Source organism: Cololabis saira, chromosome 7 (genome assembly GCF_033807715.1).
Source record: "Cololabis saira isolate AMF1-May2022 chromosome 7, fColSai1.1, whole genome shotgun sequence".
NCBI classification, from domain to species: Eukaryota; Metazoa; Chordata; class Actinopteri; order Beloniformes; family Belonidae; genus Cololabis; species Cololabis saira.
Window position 1 is genome coordinate 30563593 of NC_084593.1, and position 17122 is coordinate 30580714.

The following is a 17122-nucleotide window of genomic DNA, read 5'->3' on the forward strand; positions in this document are numbered from 1 at the left end:
CATGTACACACATATATGTATATACATACATATCTATTTTCCTCTTTTTTCAATTACAGCCATACCAAATATAAATACACATGTTTTTTTTGAACATAACAAAGGAAGTACATTGCTTAAGTTTGAGATCAACATTATTCCACAGCTGAACCCCTTTAAAAGAAATACATCTTTTAACTTCTTTTATCGCTTTTTGTAACAAAAATCTGCATCCATCTCTTAACTCTTACTCTCAGACGCTATGAAAAACTTCTGCACACTGTCTGGTTCTGGTAGTGTTTTATTTTTTGCTTTAAACATGATTTGCATTACATTCGGTTGCTGCGCATTTTTCCAAGTCGAATAATAAGTCAAAGTGAGCTCACAGTTTATGATAGCTCGTGTCTGAAAATGTTATGTAAACCTCAGTAGAGATATTTTTGGTTTTTATGTCCACCTGCCTCTCGTTGAGACAGGAGGAGGAGGATGGGGGGATTCCAGCTGTCAGCAGGTGAAGGATGTGCGCATCCCTCGCCAGGCCACAGAGGGAGAAACAGCCATGAATTATGGTTCTGCGTTAAACCGACGCAGAGCCTACGCCGCCTACGGTGCGCGTCGCCGTGTACCCTACGCCGTAGGCTCTGCGTCGGTGTAACGCGGAACCATAAATCCGCCTTAAGGTCCACATGTTTTTGGGCTGTGGGAGGAAGCTGGAGACCCCCGCGTAAAAAGCCGCACAATCACACAGAGAGAACGTGCAAACAGCACTCAGAAAGTCCCCAACTGGGATTTAAACCAGGCTTTTCTAGCTGAGGCAACAGTGCTCACCACCAAACCGCCTCGTTGCCTGTATTTTTAATTTTGACCTCTTTTTTTTTTCTTCTCAAAGCTTTGTCAAAATTATATATAAAGATGAGAAAAATGGAAACGGTGTGACGCAGAGACGTGGGCGACACACCCGCTGAGTTAAAGTCACACAAGTGTAAGTTAACTGTTACACTGGTAAGAGCAAATCAACACTAGTGGCAAAGTGTCTGACAATATTTATTTTATTACAGGACTCTCTGTAGCATGACTGGAGCCTCGTAAAAACCACCGCAAAACATCTTCAGAACATTTCTGCTCATTGATGAAATGTCACAGATTACAGCTTTAAATCTGCATGTGGGTGTTTTCTTGTTTTGTTACCTTTGAATCCAGTCAGTCTAGGCTTTTCTATTGTTTTGCAAATATTTATGTCAATGTCAGCTCAAGTTTTTATTTACTGGAAAGGTGTGAACGGTATCAATATTTACTCGTGAAACATACAACTAAAACATAAGTTATTCATTGAATGAGTCTCTGGATGTGATTCCCAGCTGTGGCTCACTTATGCCAACATCTAAAGGCTTGATTTTATTAAACCACTGAGAAAAAACAAAGACAAAAAAAAAAACCCAGCCCATCCCTTTTTATCTTTAGCTTTTCCAGCTCTCTGTCTCACTCCTTTCTTTTCTGTTCCTCTTTGGTCTCATTGTTAATTACAGCTCAGCACTTGTGGAGGACTATTAATCTGCCAGGGGTGGCTTTTATTGCTACTCTGCTGCCATCCCATTATACCGTTATTATAGTTGCGGGTGCAGGCCTGTAATTGCTGTAAGTAGAAGGGAAAGGTAGGAAAGACTCAGGCTGCCTCAAGGCTTCTGGTCAGGACAACCCCCCCCTACTTTCATCGTCTGTCCTGGGAAGGTTTCTAAAAATGATAACGCCGCCTATGAAAGTGAGGCTCCTGTTCCAACTTGACTGCTGTCGTCTTAGATGGCGAGAAATTATTGGAAACATCCATCATTTTATCACTGACAATCTCACCACCATCTGTCAACAAGTTTGAGCAAACCAGACGCACCATGAGGCATCTCAAATCACACGATACCGCCCCGGTTGGGTGTTGTGTGTGCAAGAGAGAGCTGTAATGTGTGGCCTTGAGGAGCAAAAGCATTTATAAAAAAAAAAAACAGAAAAAAGGACTTCCTCAAAAACAACTTCATGCCCGCCTGCTTTTTCTTCCCTCCCTTTCCTCCAGACCAAATGTAGACAAGCCACTGCCACGTCATCTGGCCCAGTGAGAGGGAAGGACCGGGTTCAGAGCCTGCCTGTCAGGGCTTGGATTTTAAAGCGTCTGTAATACCAATTAATCCATATTTTCCACAAATCCCTTATGTCTTTGACTGTCAGGGAAGCTTGAAGACTTTTATTGAGAAAGAGGGAAAAAAAAGATCAAACACTTACAAAAATAAATACAGATAAAAACCACTGGGGATTACCTTAAAGGAACATTTCCATGTGTGATTCTTTAAATCTTTTCCATCCGTGGGCATTATCGGCTACTTAAAATGTCATAACTACAACAAACAAAAATGTTGTGGCCGATTATGTCAAGGCACCCGCTGGAACAACATCCAGCCCGTCTCTGGATACACACAGTCCCGCTGGGGTGACAGTCTGAGGGTGAGGATGTGCATGAGAACTACTGGGAAACTGGTTTACACCTCATCTTCATTCAGCAGCATGTTGGGGATGCCTCTGGAGATCGGGAACTCTCGTCCTGATTCAGGACACTGGAGACATCCTTCTATCACCTCCACCTGCAACACATACCGTTAATAAGTGGGAGACTTCAATCATGAGCAAAACACATATGACGAGGATAATGATGACGATGATGAGCATATTGGAACCAGTGAAACTGTAAAGCAACGGTGGTCAAATTATTGGCACAAGTCTTACAAGCATAAAATGCTTTTCATTAAACCAACTTCACTCGTGTCATCACTCACATGACCAGAAATCACAGGCCGTTTCCTAAACCGCATAATAAGCTACGAGTGCATACTGACTTTGTCAAAAATGTAGCACACAGCACGAGAACAACTGCACAATCTGCAGGCTGACAAAAGTACTTGGATTGTGTGGCATTTCTAGGAAGATTTCCAGCATACAAATAAGACGATGTGCAACTCCAGCAGAAACCGGCCGCAGCGAGCAGAACTCATTTACTAAGTGGTGGGAAATAAATCTCAGACCTTTCAAACTGGTCCAGAGAGGATGATGCCAGCTGAGCTGTTTGACTTCACTTATGAATGAGACAAGATAAAGTAGTGTATAACTTATAGCTCATTTCTTTTGGCAGATTTTGTAGTGGCACAGTTTTGCTGAGGCTGCAAAAGAGATAAAGTTACATACTGGCGTCTGCTATAAGATTTGTGAAAAGTATTTTTTTTAAATCATAGTTTACAAGAAAACTTCAGTTTAGATTTTGCATGGTTTACTTTTTTATGCTCCAACACCTTCTCCCTTTCTTTTCTCACATTTTCCTTCTTGGCTTCAAGTCCAGTGCAGTAAGACTTTGTCAAAACGGAGGGAAACCACACTTTGGACAACAGTGATTAAAACTTTGTTTTCAAATGCTGCAGCCAAAACCCCCGGGAAAGTCATCCCAGTTGAAGATGCCACAGCAGTATACCGACAATTGACTTCTGAACTGAAATATTCCTCAGATGAGTGTTAAAAGTTTGGAAATCAACATATATTATTTTATGTACAGCATTCAAGAGTTTGAATAGCATGTAAAACATGTTCAGCCTCTTTGTTTTATCTCCATATACGGAAACGTGTCCATCCTCAGCTGAATGGACATCTCTCTCACACACACACACACACACACACACACACACACACACACACACACACACACACACACACACACACACACACACACACACACACACACACACACACACACACACACACACACACACACACACACACACACACACACACACACACACACACACACACACACACACACACACACACACACACACACACACACACACACTAAAGTGCATCAAAACTTTGCTGCAAATTGCTTTTGACACTAATAGTTACAAAGTTAATTGAAAACTCTATCTCTGAATGCCCCTGTTGTTCAGTCGATATACATTATTGGATTAAAATAAAGACATCTCTTAATAAGAGCAGTCTGAGGCTGCAGGACATCTGCCAAAAAAAGGCAATTACTGCTCAAAGCTTAAGATCAATACTTCATCTCTGAATTGGGCAAATAAAAACATACATTATGTGATCTTTCTTGCAAACAGAAAAAGGCCCTGAAACACCCGGATTCAACAACCAGAGTGTCTGTAGTGTAGGTAATTATGATAAAAACAGGAAAATCAGCTGAAATCAACATGTTAAATACCATCAGGGGCATAGTTAAACCTCCAGTTATTAACAAGCATTGCAAGGCCTCTTCTTCCTCCTCCTCTGTTTTTTTTCCTGCCAGTATTGTCTAAAACCTGGACAGGGATGAGTTTGGAGATATTAAAGTATATTCATAATGTTTCATCTATGTTAACAGTAAAGATAAAACTCCATTTAGTCTGCCAGAGATTTCACATTCTCTATGATTAAGAGGAGAATAGTTTAAATTTCCCCTTCCTTTTGCCCCTTTACTTTTTGACATATCCGCTTCAGCTTTTTAAATTTAGATACTTATTCTGGGATTTTTAAAACTCAATCAGCTGCTCCAACATGTAAACAACATTCTGCTGGCATGTTTAGTCATCATAATATGCTGAAGAGCATGAATTTCCAGAAGAAAATAAGTAACTTAAGCAACACTGTTTCCAAACCAACATGAACCAAAATAATTTAAAAAAGACAAGACCCGCTGTGATTTTCAGAACCAACGAATATTATTTAAGGCTCTACTGTATATTAAGAATGTTTTATTAGTAAAGTAACGACATGCACAACACTGAAAAGAAAAACATTGCAGTAAATTACACTATTATTTTCCAAGTGCTGTGCCTTCAATGTCAAATAAGATGTTTTTACTTGAAATCAGAATCAAAATTGGCACGATGACTGTTGCAGGATGCATTTTTTAATTTATTTAGGCTTAATAAAACAATGTTGCTAAAACTGGAACAATACATTTCCTAGTTTGAGTGTCTGCATAAGCCATTTACTGTCAGGCATCAAATTTAGCCACAAAACAGAAATACATTGACACCATATGTTAATTACTGGTGTATACTGTGATATTGTCATTTCAGTTTTTCAGCGAGATTGCATATCGTATCTTTTCCTACTTTTTCGCAAACCCTAATTCTTTATATAATTAGTTAAGTCTATCAATCATTAACAAGAGAAGCACTAATTGCAGTAAGTCAGTGTTTCTCATTTCCACACTGCGGCAGACCCTGGTCACAACCCAGTGGCAATCAATTAATCTGAATCAGCTGTGTTGAGCAGGGGAACCTGCAGCGCAGCACTTTAACTTGAGAAACACTGCAGTGACGACACATAAATGTAGCAAGCACCACAGCTTGTAGGGCTGACAGCAAGGTTTGTGAGATCTTTACCTCCAACAGCACTGTGTGCACTTTCTTCAGGAAGTCCTCATTTTTCTCGTAATCGGTCACCAGCTCACCCGGCAGGTCTTGTCGGTGACCCAACTATGAAGGGAATGAGGGACAGCGACGGTCACATATTTTCAATCTGAGCAGCTGTAAATTATGGTTATCCCACATGCATCTTAGGGATGCAATGATGTTGAAACACAATCCCTCAAAGCACCATGTACCGGTACTTAGTGTGGCAGTGCTGACAGTATGACTTCAAAGAAAAGGCTTTTATCTGTTCACCAATATAATTTCTAATAACAATGCCACCCAAGAATTATTTCAGTTTAAATTCAAATCACAAAATTGAGATCCTGCAAAATGATCTGATCTTGTTTAAAGGGAAAGTTTTCTCCTTTAATGGTTTATCTTAAAAATTAAAGCCTATTATGAAACTGTGTTCAATCCCTTTAAAGCGAGTCTCTCAAAATAAAAAATAAAAATGAAGAATTAAATATCATGTAGAGGAGAAGACTGTCTCCTTCCTAACCTCCTCTGCAGCCTGGACCAGAGCAGCCCACTCCAGTTTAGGAATCATGCGACTGACGAACTGAGGGTTGAATTCCACCTCATTCAGCTTCACTTCGGTGGCCTGAACAAACAACATAAGGAGGAAACAACAAAGCTTGTTAGTGCGAACGGTCATGGTCCTGCATCAACAGCTGCTCTCTGTGGTGTTTGGTTTATGCTTAGCTGGGGGAAGAACTGGTGAAATAAGCCATGTTATATAAAAATTAAACATAGCTGTCTTTATACTTTCCATATGCAATAACATGCTGGGACCAGGGATCCACCTGGAGAGTGACCTTTTATTGCCACTCTGAATAATAATAATAGTGCAATATCTGCCTGTCTACCTTCCACACATTGCTTTTTTTGGCACCGTTTCTTTTTTATTTTCAATGTACTGTATATATAGTGTTCATATTTTGTAATTATATACATTTTTTACCCCTCCCCTGCATGTGTGTGTTATGTGTACTGCTGCCAACAAAGTGAGTTTCCCCACTGAGGGGGAAAATAAAGGATTATCTTATTTTATAAGCTGATCCTCGTTGGTGCTCATGGTATTATCACTTAAAAGTTATTAAACTATAGTTGCTCATGTCCAGTGTGAGTAACAAGGACTGTTGCGATTGTATGACAGTAGAGATCAGAATATCTTCCACAAAAACAAGTAGGTTGCAGTGACCAGTAATTAGGATTCTGCGAGTCCTTATTTTTGGCTTTACGTTAATTTTATATATAAAATAATAATTTCTTTTGTGTTAATTCCGATATTCATTCTTGTGCCACAAGGCACAAAGATGCTTTTAATTTACCGTTTTGTAGAACATGTAAACATCAATCTTTCATCAGAGGCCCTCACTTGTGGAATTCACTCAATAAATCTCTTAAATCATCACCATCATGCCAATATTCAAAAAACATTTAAATAACTTTATTATTGTTTCATCTTTGTAGTGTTCATTATTTGATCTGAGTTACATTTTCTTTTGTGTTTTTTTTTACTCCCCCTTGTGTAGCTTTTGTTTTGTTTTTTATTCATATATGGAAATGATTTTATATAAGCCACCAGGCTTCCTCCTTTCCTTGCATATTATTTCATTGTTTTTTCATTTTTTGTTCAATTTGTCTGATATAACTGAATAAATAAACTAAACTAAACGTTCAACCTTCAGAAACTGAATGAAGTTTCATCCACGTGGTTTCATCTAAAACAACGTTCACAGAGAAAATACTGCAGTGAGTTTTTAAATGAATGGCTAAGATGTAATGTAAAACCACGACCTCTTTAGATGAGTGAGTTGACAGATGAGAGTTTTTTGAGTGAAAGGAAACATCAAATGTGTGTTAGCATTAGCCATGCTGCTAGTTGTTTCTATTTACCTTGATGAGGAGCGGGTAACCTTTGGTGACTCCCTTCACGTGAGACGTCAACATGTTGTGCGTGAGCAACTTCATAATTATGAGTAGACGCTGAACACTCCGCGTAAAAGATAACTAGTTCAGTTACAGAGAGTTTAATATTTACATGTGAGTCACGGCGAAGCGTTCACATGTGGACCGGAAGTACCAAGGGTGCACCACCCATAACATTCCGGAAGGTCTTTTTGCTACATATTCGTTCCTGATAGCTCTACAGCTATTTGAAATAATTTCGTCCAACGTACGAATTTACTTATAATTTTAATAACCAGTTATATATTCGATTTGGTGTGCTTACCTGAAAATACAACAAAAACAATAAGCAAGAAAAAGTCTGCATGTAACTACATTACATTACAACATTCTGGGCAAACATTGCAACATAATCTTATCTACAAACACCCAAACATGATCTCCTGACTATATATTGTGCCTTTTCCTTTCCCTGAAATTGTACAGCTATAATGTTCATATTATTGTAGTGAACAGCTGCAAAGATGACAAAGATGATATTTCTCATACACAGAAGACACAGTTTCTGGACAATCTTTGTTTGAGATCTTGTTTTTTCTTTTGGTGCCTTCCCATGTTATTGTGAAATAAATAATGACTGCTTAAAATCTAGTTTGGAAGCCCTCCAAAAAGTTGTTTATGTGTGCTCCTGACTGCTGACTTGTTGGTCAGTGTGGCTGTGAACTGCAGAGGATGGAATAATAAAATACTACAGATGTGCAAGAAGCAATAAACCATTGTAAGTGAATTCAGAACTGAAATGGCAAAAAATTACCATATCTGATTTTGTCTTTTTTTATATAAATATTGATGTCATTGGGTAATAATCACATGATCTTGAGGTGACAAAGCCAGTTTTGTTTTGTTAATGAGTTAGATATAATCGAACTGCTCATCTCGATTCTTATTATATGTCTTATTGACCACTCAAATTGAATTTGCACCACAAGTCATATTTGCTTCTTGGTCTTTACAATTTTTCTTTTCTTTTTGTTACAGCATGCACATTTTTCTTTCTCCTCAGATCCAAAAACCCACAGCTTTGACTGCATCACAGGAAAGACACTTCAACAGGTGAACCGCAGAGGACAGTTATTGCACGACTGATCTTCTATTTGGCAGATTATTGCTTTACATACTGGGCCACAGCTGGTCCAAAAGTTTACTGTCTTATTTCAAAATTCCTTGCTAGGTTTTATACTGTGATTATCAGATATCAGGTGTACCATGCCAGCATGCATCAGTGGCAGGTGAAAAAGAGAAGTAGCCTGTTGGTTTTATTCATGACAGCTGTTATTAGACAATAAACTCGTTAACTCAAGCAGAGATGTTGTCTGCTCCAAAAACTCCAATGAAGCAAATGGGACTTGTTTATCTCTTGAGTTAGTGCTTGGTTAAATCAAACCGAATAAACCTTTTAAATTCCCCAGAACAGTAAGATTGTTGTGGAATCAACTATTTGCGAAAAAAAATTTGAAGAATTTAAATCTCTAGAAAAGTTGGAACTTGAGCTGAAAGAGTGTGATGTCTAAAATCTCCAAGATTGCCATGATTGGATTGGGGTGCTGTATTTGTTGCTTGGCAGCAACTTAGCAATTACGTCACAGGTAGCGTCGGCAGGTAAAATATGTGAACGCTTTCTCAGTAGAGAAAAAGTGCTGATGTTCTGATCACATTCCTGCAGCCATGTCCTGGTGAGACACAAAACCGTGTTCCTGATATCAACATCAGACGGTCCAGTGACCTGGCATCCCCTGTAACGGTCAAAGTAGTAGTTTTAACCTCCTCTTCCTGTTTGTTTTTTTTCTACATCCTTGATGTCTCCCTTTTTTACCCATCTGGATTTGGGGTTTTATTCTAGGTATTACTTGGGCTTTGGGAAGCTCAATCAACCACTACCACATGTAAACAACTTTCTGTTGTCATGGTTACTCATCTAAACAAACATTAAGATGCCAGAGTTGAAACCTTACGCAGCACAACATCCAAGCCAGCTTAAAAAACTGCTTAAAAAAAGTAATCTGTGCTTCAACTGGGAAAAAAAGCTCAGTTGAAAATCCCAAGAAAAAAGAAAGACACAACATGACTACTGCTGAAACCTTTTTATAACCCAACAATTTCAAACTTAAGAGAAATAAAAATAGAAAATAAATAAGCTGCTTGGAAATTAAATTAAACAGATCTCCTCCAAGAAAGATAATTACAGGACATGATGAGGAACTTTCCTACTGTACTAGAGTAAAAGTATGTCATAATGCGTCACTAAAACTGACACCAATCAGGAGAAAGCTGTTTCATCACAGACCTTTAAATAAACACATTTCATATTGGATCGGTGCAGGTACCTGTTACACAAGAGGAAGACCACCAGAGAACAGCTGTCCCCGTTGTCCTTTATATAGGAGAATAAAGGTATATCTGATTTTACCTGACCTGACTTCAGTGATCATGGTGCTTCTATGTCATGTTGCAGAACTTTCTGCAGTAAATGCCTTTAAATGAGAATAATTAAAATAAAAAAAATGAATTAACTTTGCATCTCACTGAAATGAATGTCAACTAATACATTTACTTTAACATCCATCCCTACTTCTCTATTGAGGGTCACAGGGATGTACTGGAGCCGGTTCTTTATGTATTTGGTCAAGAGGTGGAAATACAGCCTGGATGGGTTACCAGTCCATCGCAGAACCTACATTACAAAAACAATGACTTCTTTATTGAAAGGGAATCTGAGTGAAATTTCTATTTCGAGGCTCATGTATTATTTGGTGATAAATGTAATATATTTACAAGATTACAGATTTACAAAATTACAAGATAAATAGCAGCAAATACAATGTGTGCAAAGGATAAACCAGATAAACAAGATAAATAGCAACAAATAAAATAGAGTGTGCAAAAATAACCATAAAAAAGGGGATAAAGACAAGATAACCAAGAACATGTTTATATATAAAAAAAAAAAAACATGTGACCAGGATGTAGACATAAGAATGTACACAAAATTATTTAAAATGTGATGTATTTGTGCAATCTGGCAGCTTATTTTCATTTGAGGAGAATTGCACTCAGCAGTCTGATGGCCCGAGGAAAGAAGCTGTTGCAGAACCAGCTGGTCCTGCTCCGAATACTGAGATATTCCTGGCTTCCTAGAGTGGAGATGATTCTCCACTGTCCTTACTCTCTCCTCAGCATCTCTGTGGGCAGCCTGACACCACAGAGATGGTTTGTTTGTGGTGCTCCTATAGACGGTGGTGAGGATGGGTGGGGGAAGGTGGGATGTGCCCTCTTCATCTTTGATGTGATGTTCACAGACCAGGTGAGAGTGTTATTGAACCGCCAGGATGATCTCTTTAGCCTTGTCCACATCCAGGATGAGGTTGTTGGCTCTGCACCAGCCCGCTAGCTGCTCCACCTCCTCTCTGTAGGCTGTCATGGTTTTCCCTGATGAGAGGCAGAACCATAACTCAAGCTACCATTGTTTTGTCATCTGCGTAGAGCGGAGGAGATGGCATCCTCAGAGATTATGTGCTTCTTTACCAGCCTATGGAAGCACTTCATCATGATGGGGGTGAGTGCCACAGGCCTGTAGTCATTGAGTGATGTGATCTGGGGTCTTTTTGGCGCCGGATGGGACTGTGGCTTCAAGGAATGGTTGAAAATGTCCATTAGTGCATGAGCCAGCTGGCCTGCACGGTGCCTGGGAACCCGTCCCAGGATATTGTCAGCGCCTTGTGCTGTTGACTCTCCTCAGGGTCGTACGCACATCAGCTGTGTCCAGACAGACAGCCTTTTCACATATTATTATGATATGAGACATTAAAGGGAAATAGTGCCTTTGGTTTGAAGTAGAAACACAAATCTCAGACTCATTTTTGTATTCAAATTTTTTTATTTTTGTATTAATTTTGTATACTTGTTTTTGTAATATACAGGTCATTCATACACTTTATGATAGTAAATAGTAATTACACACAAGTAGTGCAACAAGCATCAACCTTGTCAGACATGCATCATCCACAAACAAACACACACACACTCACATACAGGGACACACATCCCTTACACTTATCGAACAAAAAAAAATGTAAAAATGTAAAACCCCTAATCTTTCTTCCTCTATTGTTAACAGATTCCCATCCTCCTTAGGCTTTTTTTGAAACGAGTATGACAATACCAATGTTTTAACAAAAAAAAAGAATAGTGGAACATAAAAAAAAATATACAGGAAGGCAGGTAACAATGCAGGTAAAGAAAAACTTTGATTGGGTTGATGCAGATTTCATAATCTGGGGTTTAACTGTCCATGGGCATTCAAGCACAGATGTTATACAGGTACAAGAACTTTTATCTGGCATCAGTCCGTAAAAAGATTCAATTTGTGAACTTTAAAATAATCAAATATGCTACAGAATCGAGAGACTTCATGTGTTTCTACTCATTGTGTTACACTTTCAGTAGGGAGGGTTTATGTTTGAGGAAGGCGAAAGAAACTACGTAAAAGAGCACTCTGCAGGGTTTATGGCACAAATGACAGCACTGAGGGGAGCAGGTGCATAGTGGGGTCAGAGCTAAACCAGTGACGCAGATGAACACCATCTGTGAGCACAGTAAGGGTGGTAGCAAAGGACACTTCAAAAATATTATCCCTGATTCTATCATGAGCACAGACAAAGCGGATCCATTTATCTGCGGCAAACTCCCTATGGTGAACCAGTTTCCAGCCTGCGACTGGTTAATCAGAACCACAACTTCCAAAGTCTGTGACAGTTTTATGACAAAAACAAAGACATGTTGATCTCATAATAAAGTTTCTTGTTCCTTATAAACTTCCCTCTCGGCGCACCTTGTTTGGCTTAAAACAAAGTTAATTGCGAGAAAAAGTGATATGTTTGCAACACTCTGCAGATTGAGAGGACAAATATGAGGAGAGCTCTCGTTTGTGAAGAACAGAATAATTAAATGGGGTACGAACATGTTTGTTGAAGCCAAATGAAACACTGCTGATAACCAGTTTTTTTTTTTGCATCCGAGCACACGTCAACTTTCATCAGTCCACAAACAAATCAACATTCAGCACATGGATCCCTACCCAAGACACTTTCCACATATACATGTGACTGCACATACACACATTCAGTCTTGCTCACACCAACACAGAAATGCGGTTCTCATTCTTGAGTGTCCTCCGTGCGCCACTTGAGGAAGTCCTCTTTCCGGGCATCTGGTTTGATCTGGTTTCGCATTCCCCCGAGCAGGTTGGAGGTCGCCTCGGAGGCCACGATTAAGGGTTTGACTACGGTGGGTGGGATCTGCCTCAGGACTCCGCCCACGGCGCCAGGGAGACCCTTCTGTTCGTGGCCACGGGATGCTACATCACACAAGGTCTGAGCAGTGTCAATCACTCCCTGAAGAGCAAAGGATGCTTGGTCAATAAAACAGAACATTTTACATTATTTCACTTAGGGCTGTTCGATTTTGCCCAAAAATAAAATCTCGATTTTTTTCTCTCAAAATCCGATTTTCGATTACGATTACGGTTATTTTGTGAATTGACAAAAGGCAAAGAAATGATTTCAAATATGCTGTTTTTTTATTGAACATTTGCCCCATTGGGCTTTAAGTGCAAACTTTGCTCTTATTAAACCAAAAATGAATGAATAAAGTGCAAAACTCTGTAAAATAAGTTGAAAAAAAGTTTTAAAAAATATAATAAAATATAAAGTTTTATCTCTGAAAAAAAAAAATCAGCAAATCAGCACTTGCAAACATACAGTAAGTTATATTTCCAATTAAATAAAACAAGACATTTTCTAATTAAACTAAACTGGGTCTTTGCATGCTAAATAATAATGCAACCCATGAAGGAGGTAGAGGTGTGTAATGTCAGTCATTACATTTGCAAGTTTTTTGCAAGGAACACGAGCCGGTCTACCGTATCTGGCTTGAGGGATGGCCGGTGGCATGTTACAACGCCCCCTCCTACACTAAAGAGCCTCTCCGATGGGGCACTTGTCGCATGTATTGAGAGGTATTTCCATCAATCATTAATATGGTATCAATCATTAATATGTGTGCAGACAAGGTAAAAAAAAAAAAAAAAAAAAAAAGTGAAAAATCGATTTTACGATTTTCACGTTTTAACATCGTTCTAATTACATAATCGCGATTACGATTTAAAATCGATTAATCGAACAGCCCTAATTTCACTTGAATTTAAATGTTTATTTTGTTCAGTTTTTGTGCCAGTAAGCCAAGCAAACAAATATATAAACAGTAAGTACACATTATTATATATGGTACACATGAGGACGCACCTCTCTGACGGTGTCATAGGCCTTGGCCACTCCTTCTCGGAGGTCTGCAGGCTGGACGGCTCTGCGATATCGACTTGAAGGGGCCCGACCCTCGGTAATAGCAAAGCGATTCAGAGGAGGCGTCGGGGACAGGATGTCATACACGGTCTCCGCTGTAGCCTGTCAGAAGAACACGGTCGTCAAATTGCGTACGCTCACATGATTCCTACACAACAGACGAAGAGTTACCTGGATGGCCTGCACCAGCCTGTTGCTAAGCTCCAGAGCAGCAGACGCCGTCGAGGTTCCAAAGGAGGCTGCCCCCCTCTGGAGGCCTCGGATAATACGTCCATCCTTCCTGTACTGCTCTATTGGCAGCCAGAACAGATCTCGAACTCCGTGGACTGGACAAACACAGTGAGAAAGGCGATAGGGGAAGATGAACATAGAGAGAATAAAATGGGTAAAAAAAAACTTGTAAATGTTAAACGGAGTCAACAATGTGCTTGGACCAAACACTGGTGACTTACAGAGCTGAACAACAGAGTGCATGGGGCCAACGCCTCCCAGAATGCCCGGCAACTGATTCTTCCTGATGTCAGTGAGCCACTCTGTGACAGCGTACTGAATCACTTTGTCTACACCCAGGAGACTGCGGACAAAAAGTCAAACTATTGGAGATATTTTGTTCAAACTGAAGGAGCTATAAGATCCAAAAATCTGTTTCTTGTAATAAATGAGTTTGTTTAGAGCGTGTTTTTCTACCCATGTCTGCAGCTGAGCCTCTTCAGCTTGAGCTCAGAACAGTTTAACTGAGCCAGACCGATCAGGATCCCCGCAAACGTCCCCTGAGAAACAAAGAGAGAGACACCACTCACACAATTACCTGATCAAATACACAGAAATCCTCGTCTCTGCCCCCAAACGGCAGATAAGGTGTTGAAATAACTTCTCACCTGCTCAATGACAACATGTTTGCCATGATAGTCCAGCCAGATAGGCACTTCAGAGGTAAAACGAAACTCCCTGAAAGAGACAGAGAGAATAACAGATTATGATTCATTTAGAAATAAGTTGTTTTTGGTTTAAACGTATGTTAAATAAGATAGCAGCTCATTGTAGGATATAGTGGGTTTTTTTCAAAGTACAAGTGCCTTCACAATGACAAGAAAAAGTTCTCACTTTTGACTACCGTTACCCATTACCTGTGATCAATCATTTATTTCTTAAGCTAAATTAAGCTGAGCTACGGTTACAATGGAACTAAGTTATTCAACTGAACATCTATCCTTGTTCCACTACACAAGTGTACATGCGGTAAGATAAAAAAGTGATACCATGTGCTGTTCTGCATGAACTATGTGCCCCCCTCCACGTCATTAATACTGGGATTACTCTAGTTGACCTAGATAATTAACTGGCAGCAAAATGGTTTTCCCATAAAAGTTATGAATTAGACAGTTGGAAAGCTCTCTGCTGTACTTGTCTTTATGTTTTACTTCTGCAAATGAGATGTACAATTATCTCTCTCTGATGACAGGCCTCCTCTTCATCTATTTACCCTACTCTCCTGTTACCTCCAGGTCAAAGCCCGGGGCAGGAACGGTAGTCTCGGCTAGTTTGGGTCTACCTGAACATACAGCCCCAATATCTGGGTGTGTTACTCCGACTTGAATAAACTTGATTTGGTATGATTCCTGTCAATTGGATAAAGCCTCTCCGCCGGGCCTGCCAGTCCCAGACATGTTTCTGATGTCATGTAAACGTTCTGCCTTTCTACTCACCGGAAGTAGATTGGTTGGTCAGAGGAGGAGGAGGAGCCGGCAGAAGAGCAGCTCTGTTCACTGTACGTGGTTTCAACAGAAGCCGAGAGGTCCGGTCCCAGGCCGGCAGCAGCATCCGCCTCCTCGCACCCATTCTGGGAGGGATCTGGCTTCACTGGAATACATAAAGATTAGGTTTTCCTTAAAATGAAAGAGGGTATAAATGTGTTGAAAAGCTGACAAATAAAAACAATCCTAAACCATAAATCATAAGCATTTTCTGCAGCCAGGAAACACTAAAGTTACTTGTATTAAGTATCCTTCATGGCACAGCTTACTGAGATTGTTAATATTTGTTTCTTAATGCCACATATTAAAAAAAACACCACAGTAAGGACACAAAATCCCCCTTAAATTAATTACCTTCAGCTGCAGGATCCACCGGCAGATAAGGGTTTACAGATGAGGCTAGGTTACTAAAATAGTCCTTCAGGAAAAACAGTGCATCCTGGATGAGAGACAGAAAGCTTGTTAGACGTGAGGAAAGTTCACAGGAGTGCCAACAAGAACGGTACTGCATTAAATCTAAAACAAGCCCTTCTTTGCACGGTTTTGACTCATTAAAAAGCAACATTCTTTTAGCAGGAATATGTATTGGTAGGATAAAGTTCCTAACTGAACTCAGTCCAAGATGCTGGAGTTACCTGATCGATGTTGAGCCGCAGAGGCAGCAGGCTGATTCGTAGACAACACTCCGGACCACCCAGGCCAGATTCTGGAGAAACCTGGAGGGCCTTCACTGTCAGCTGCAGCAGGGACACAAGGCATCATCAATATGTTTGGCTTTTATCAAACAGAAGTACGTTCAGACATCTCCAGTATAGTCTCCCTTCTATTGGAAGTAGGACAAACGGCAGTTTCAATCTCAGCCATCAACAAATCAAAGGTTCTCTCTCAGCCAGTTAGTGGCGTCCTGCCATCTCACCATGTTGGAGTGTGCTCGGCGGGGCATGCTCTCGCTTGTGTAGAGGTAGAGGAATTTGTTGATTTGTGAAGAGGCCAGCCGGTCTCGAACCTCCAGCTCCTGGACGATGAACACCTGCCTGGAGAGGGGCTGCTCGCCACCTGGGAAGAGCCCGACGTTGGTGGCCGCTGAGCCCTCCCCATCCTGCCCTGGCACTGGGTACGACTCGTGCTGGAACGACACCTTAAGGACACAAAAGGCGGAGAAGAAAAGGTGCCATGATGTAAGAGATATATGTCACTAATGTGTCGTTCTACTGTACTTCAAAAAGTACTGTAGAAAGAATTAGAAATTATTGATCTGCCAGAGGAGAAATTCAATCGTGCAGCAGCCAAACACACACACGCTCAACGGTTTATACAAAAAATTAAAATAGAAATAACCAATAAATAGCTAAATAATAAAAAAGAGCAATATAAAATGTAGAAAAATGAGTAATGTACAAGAGAAAAAAATTGAAAAAATAGTAAACACAAAAAAAAACGATAATATTTACATGTGCAAAAATACGTGAGGTATAACGGGCAAAGGAATAACAGCAGACTATATTCAACATGATGCATGACCACAGAATAGATTCATCATTCATTCATTCATTTATTTTGCAAATGGCTTCATATTTAGCAACATTAAAGATTAATACCAATAACGTTTAATTCAAAACACACA

General features: G+C 39.9%; 2 protein-coding genes across 2 annotated transcripts in view; both read right to left on the reverse strand.

The window, feature by feature from the left end:
* Positions 1 to 2194: 2194 nt before the first annotated feature.
* trmt112 (tRNA methyltransferase activator subunit 11-2) lies at positions 2195 to 7508 on the reverse strand. The gene is made up of 4 exons (XM_061725566.1): positions 7317 to 7508; positions 5917 to 6018; positions 5388 to 5480; positions 2195 to 2603 (listed from the first exon to the last, which is right to left on the reverse strand). The coding sequence occupies exons 1-4, from the start codon at positions 7389 to 7391 to the stop codon at positions 2502 to 2504; spliced, it is 372 nt and encodes a 123-aa protein (XP_061581550.1). The 5' UTR covers positions 7392 to 7508; the 3' UTR covers positions 2195 to 2501.
* A 3742-nt stretch (positions 7509 to 11250) lies between these two features.
* atg2a (autophagy related 2A) overlaps positions 11251 to 17122 on the reverse strand; it is a 30638-nt gene continuing 24766 nt past the window's right edge. Inside the window, exons 33-42 of the mRNA XM_061725564.1 lie at positions 16415 to 16636; positions 16134 to 16235; positions 15853 to 15937; positions 15451 to 15604; positions 14623 to 14692; positions 14432 to 14514; positions 14197 to 14318; positions 13916 to 14070; positions 13688 to 13846; positions 11251 to 12778 (exon numbers count right to left, since the gene is read on the reverse strand). Coding sequence (XP_061581548.1) covers positions 12542 to 12778; positions 13688 to 13846; positions 13916 to 14070; positions 14197 to 14318; positions 14432 to 14514; positions 14623 to 14692; positions 15451 to 15604; positions 15853 to 15937; positions 16134 to 16235; positions 16415 to 16636 — 1389 coding nt within the window. The 3' untranslated portion in view covers positions 11251 to 12541. The remainder of the gene's footprint in view (positions 12779 to 13687; positions 13847 to 13915; positions 14071 to 14196; positions 14319 to 14431; positions 14515 to 14622; positions 14693 to 15450; positions 15605 to 15852; positions 15938 to 16133; positions 16236 to 16414; positions 16637 to 17122) is intronic.

What these genes read in the sequence shown, in the direction of transcription:
- trmt112 (XM_061725566.1), bottom strand. Translation starts at nt 7,391, where the DNA reads ATGAAGTTGCTCACGCACAACATGTTGACGTCTCACGTGAAGGGAGTC. An exon ending in TGGTCCAGGCTGCAGAGGAG is followed by an intron (nt 5,481 to 5,916) that starts GTTAGGAAGGAG and finishes TTCCCTTCATAG; the next exon opens with TTGGGTCACCGACAAGACCT. An exon ending in TGCACACAGTGCTGTTGGAG is followed by an intron (nt 2,604 to 5,387) that starts GTAAAGATCTCA and finishes TATGTGTTGCAG; the next exon opens with GTGGAGGTGATAGAAGGATG.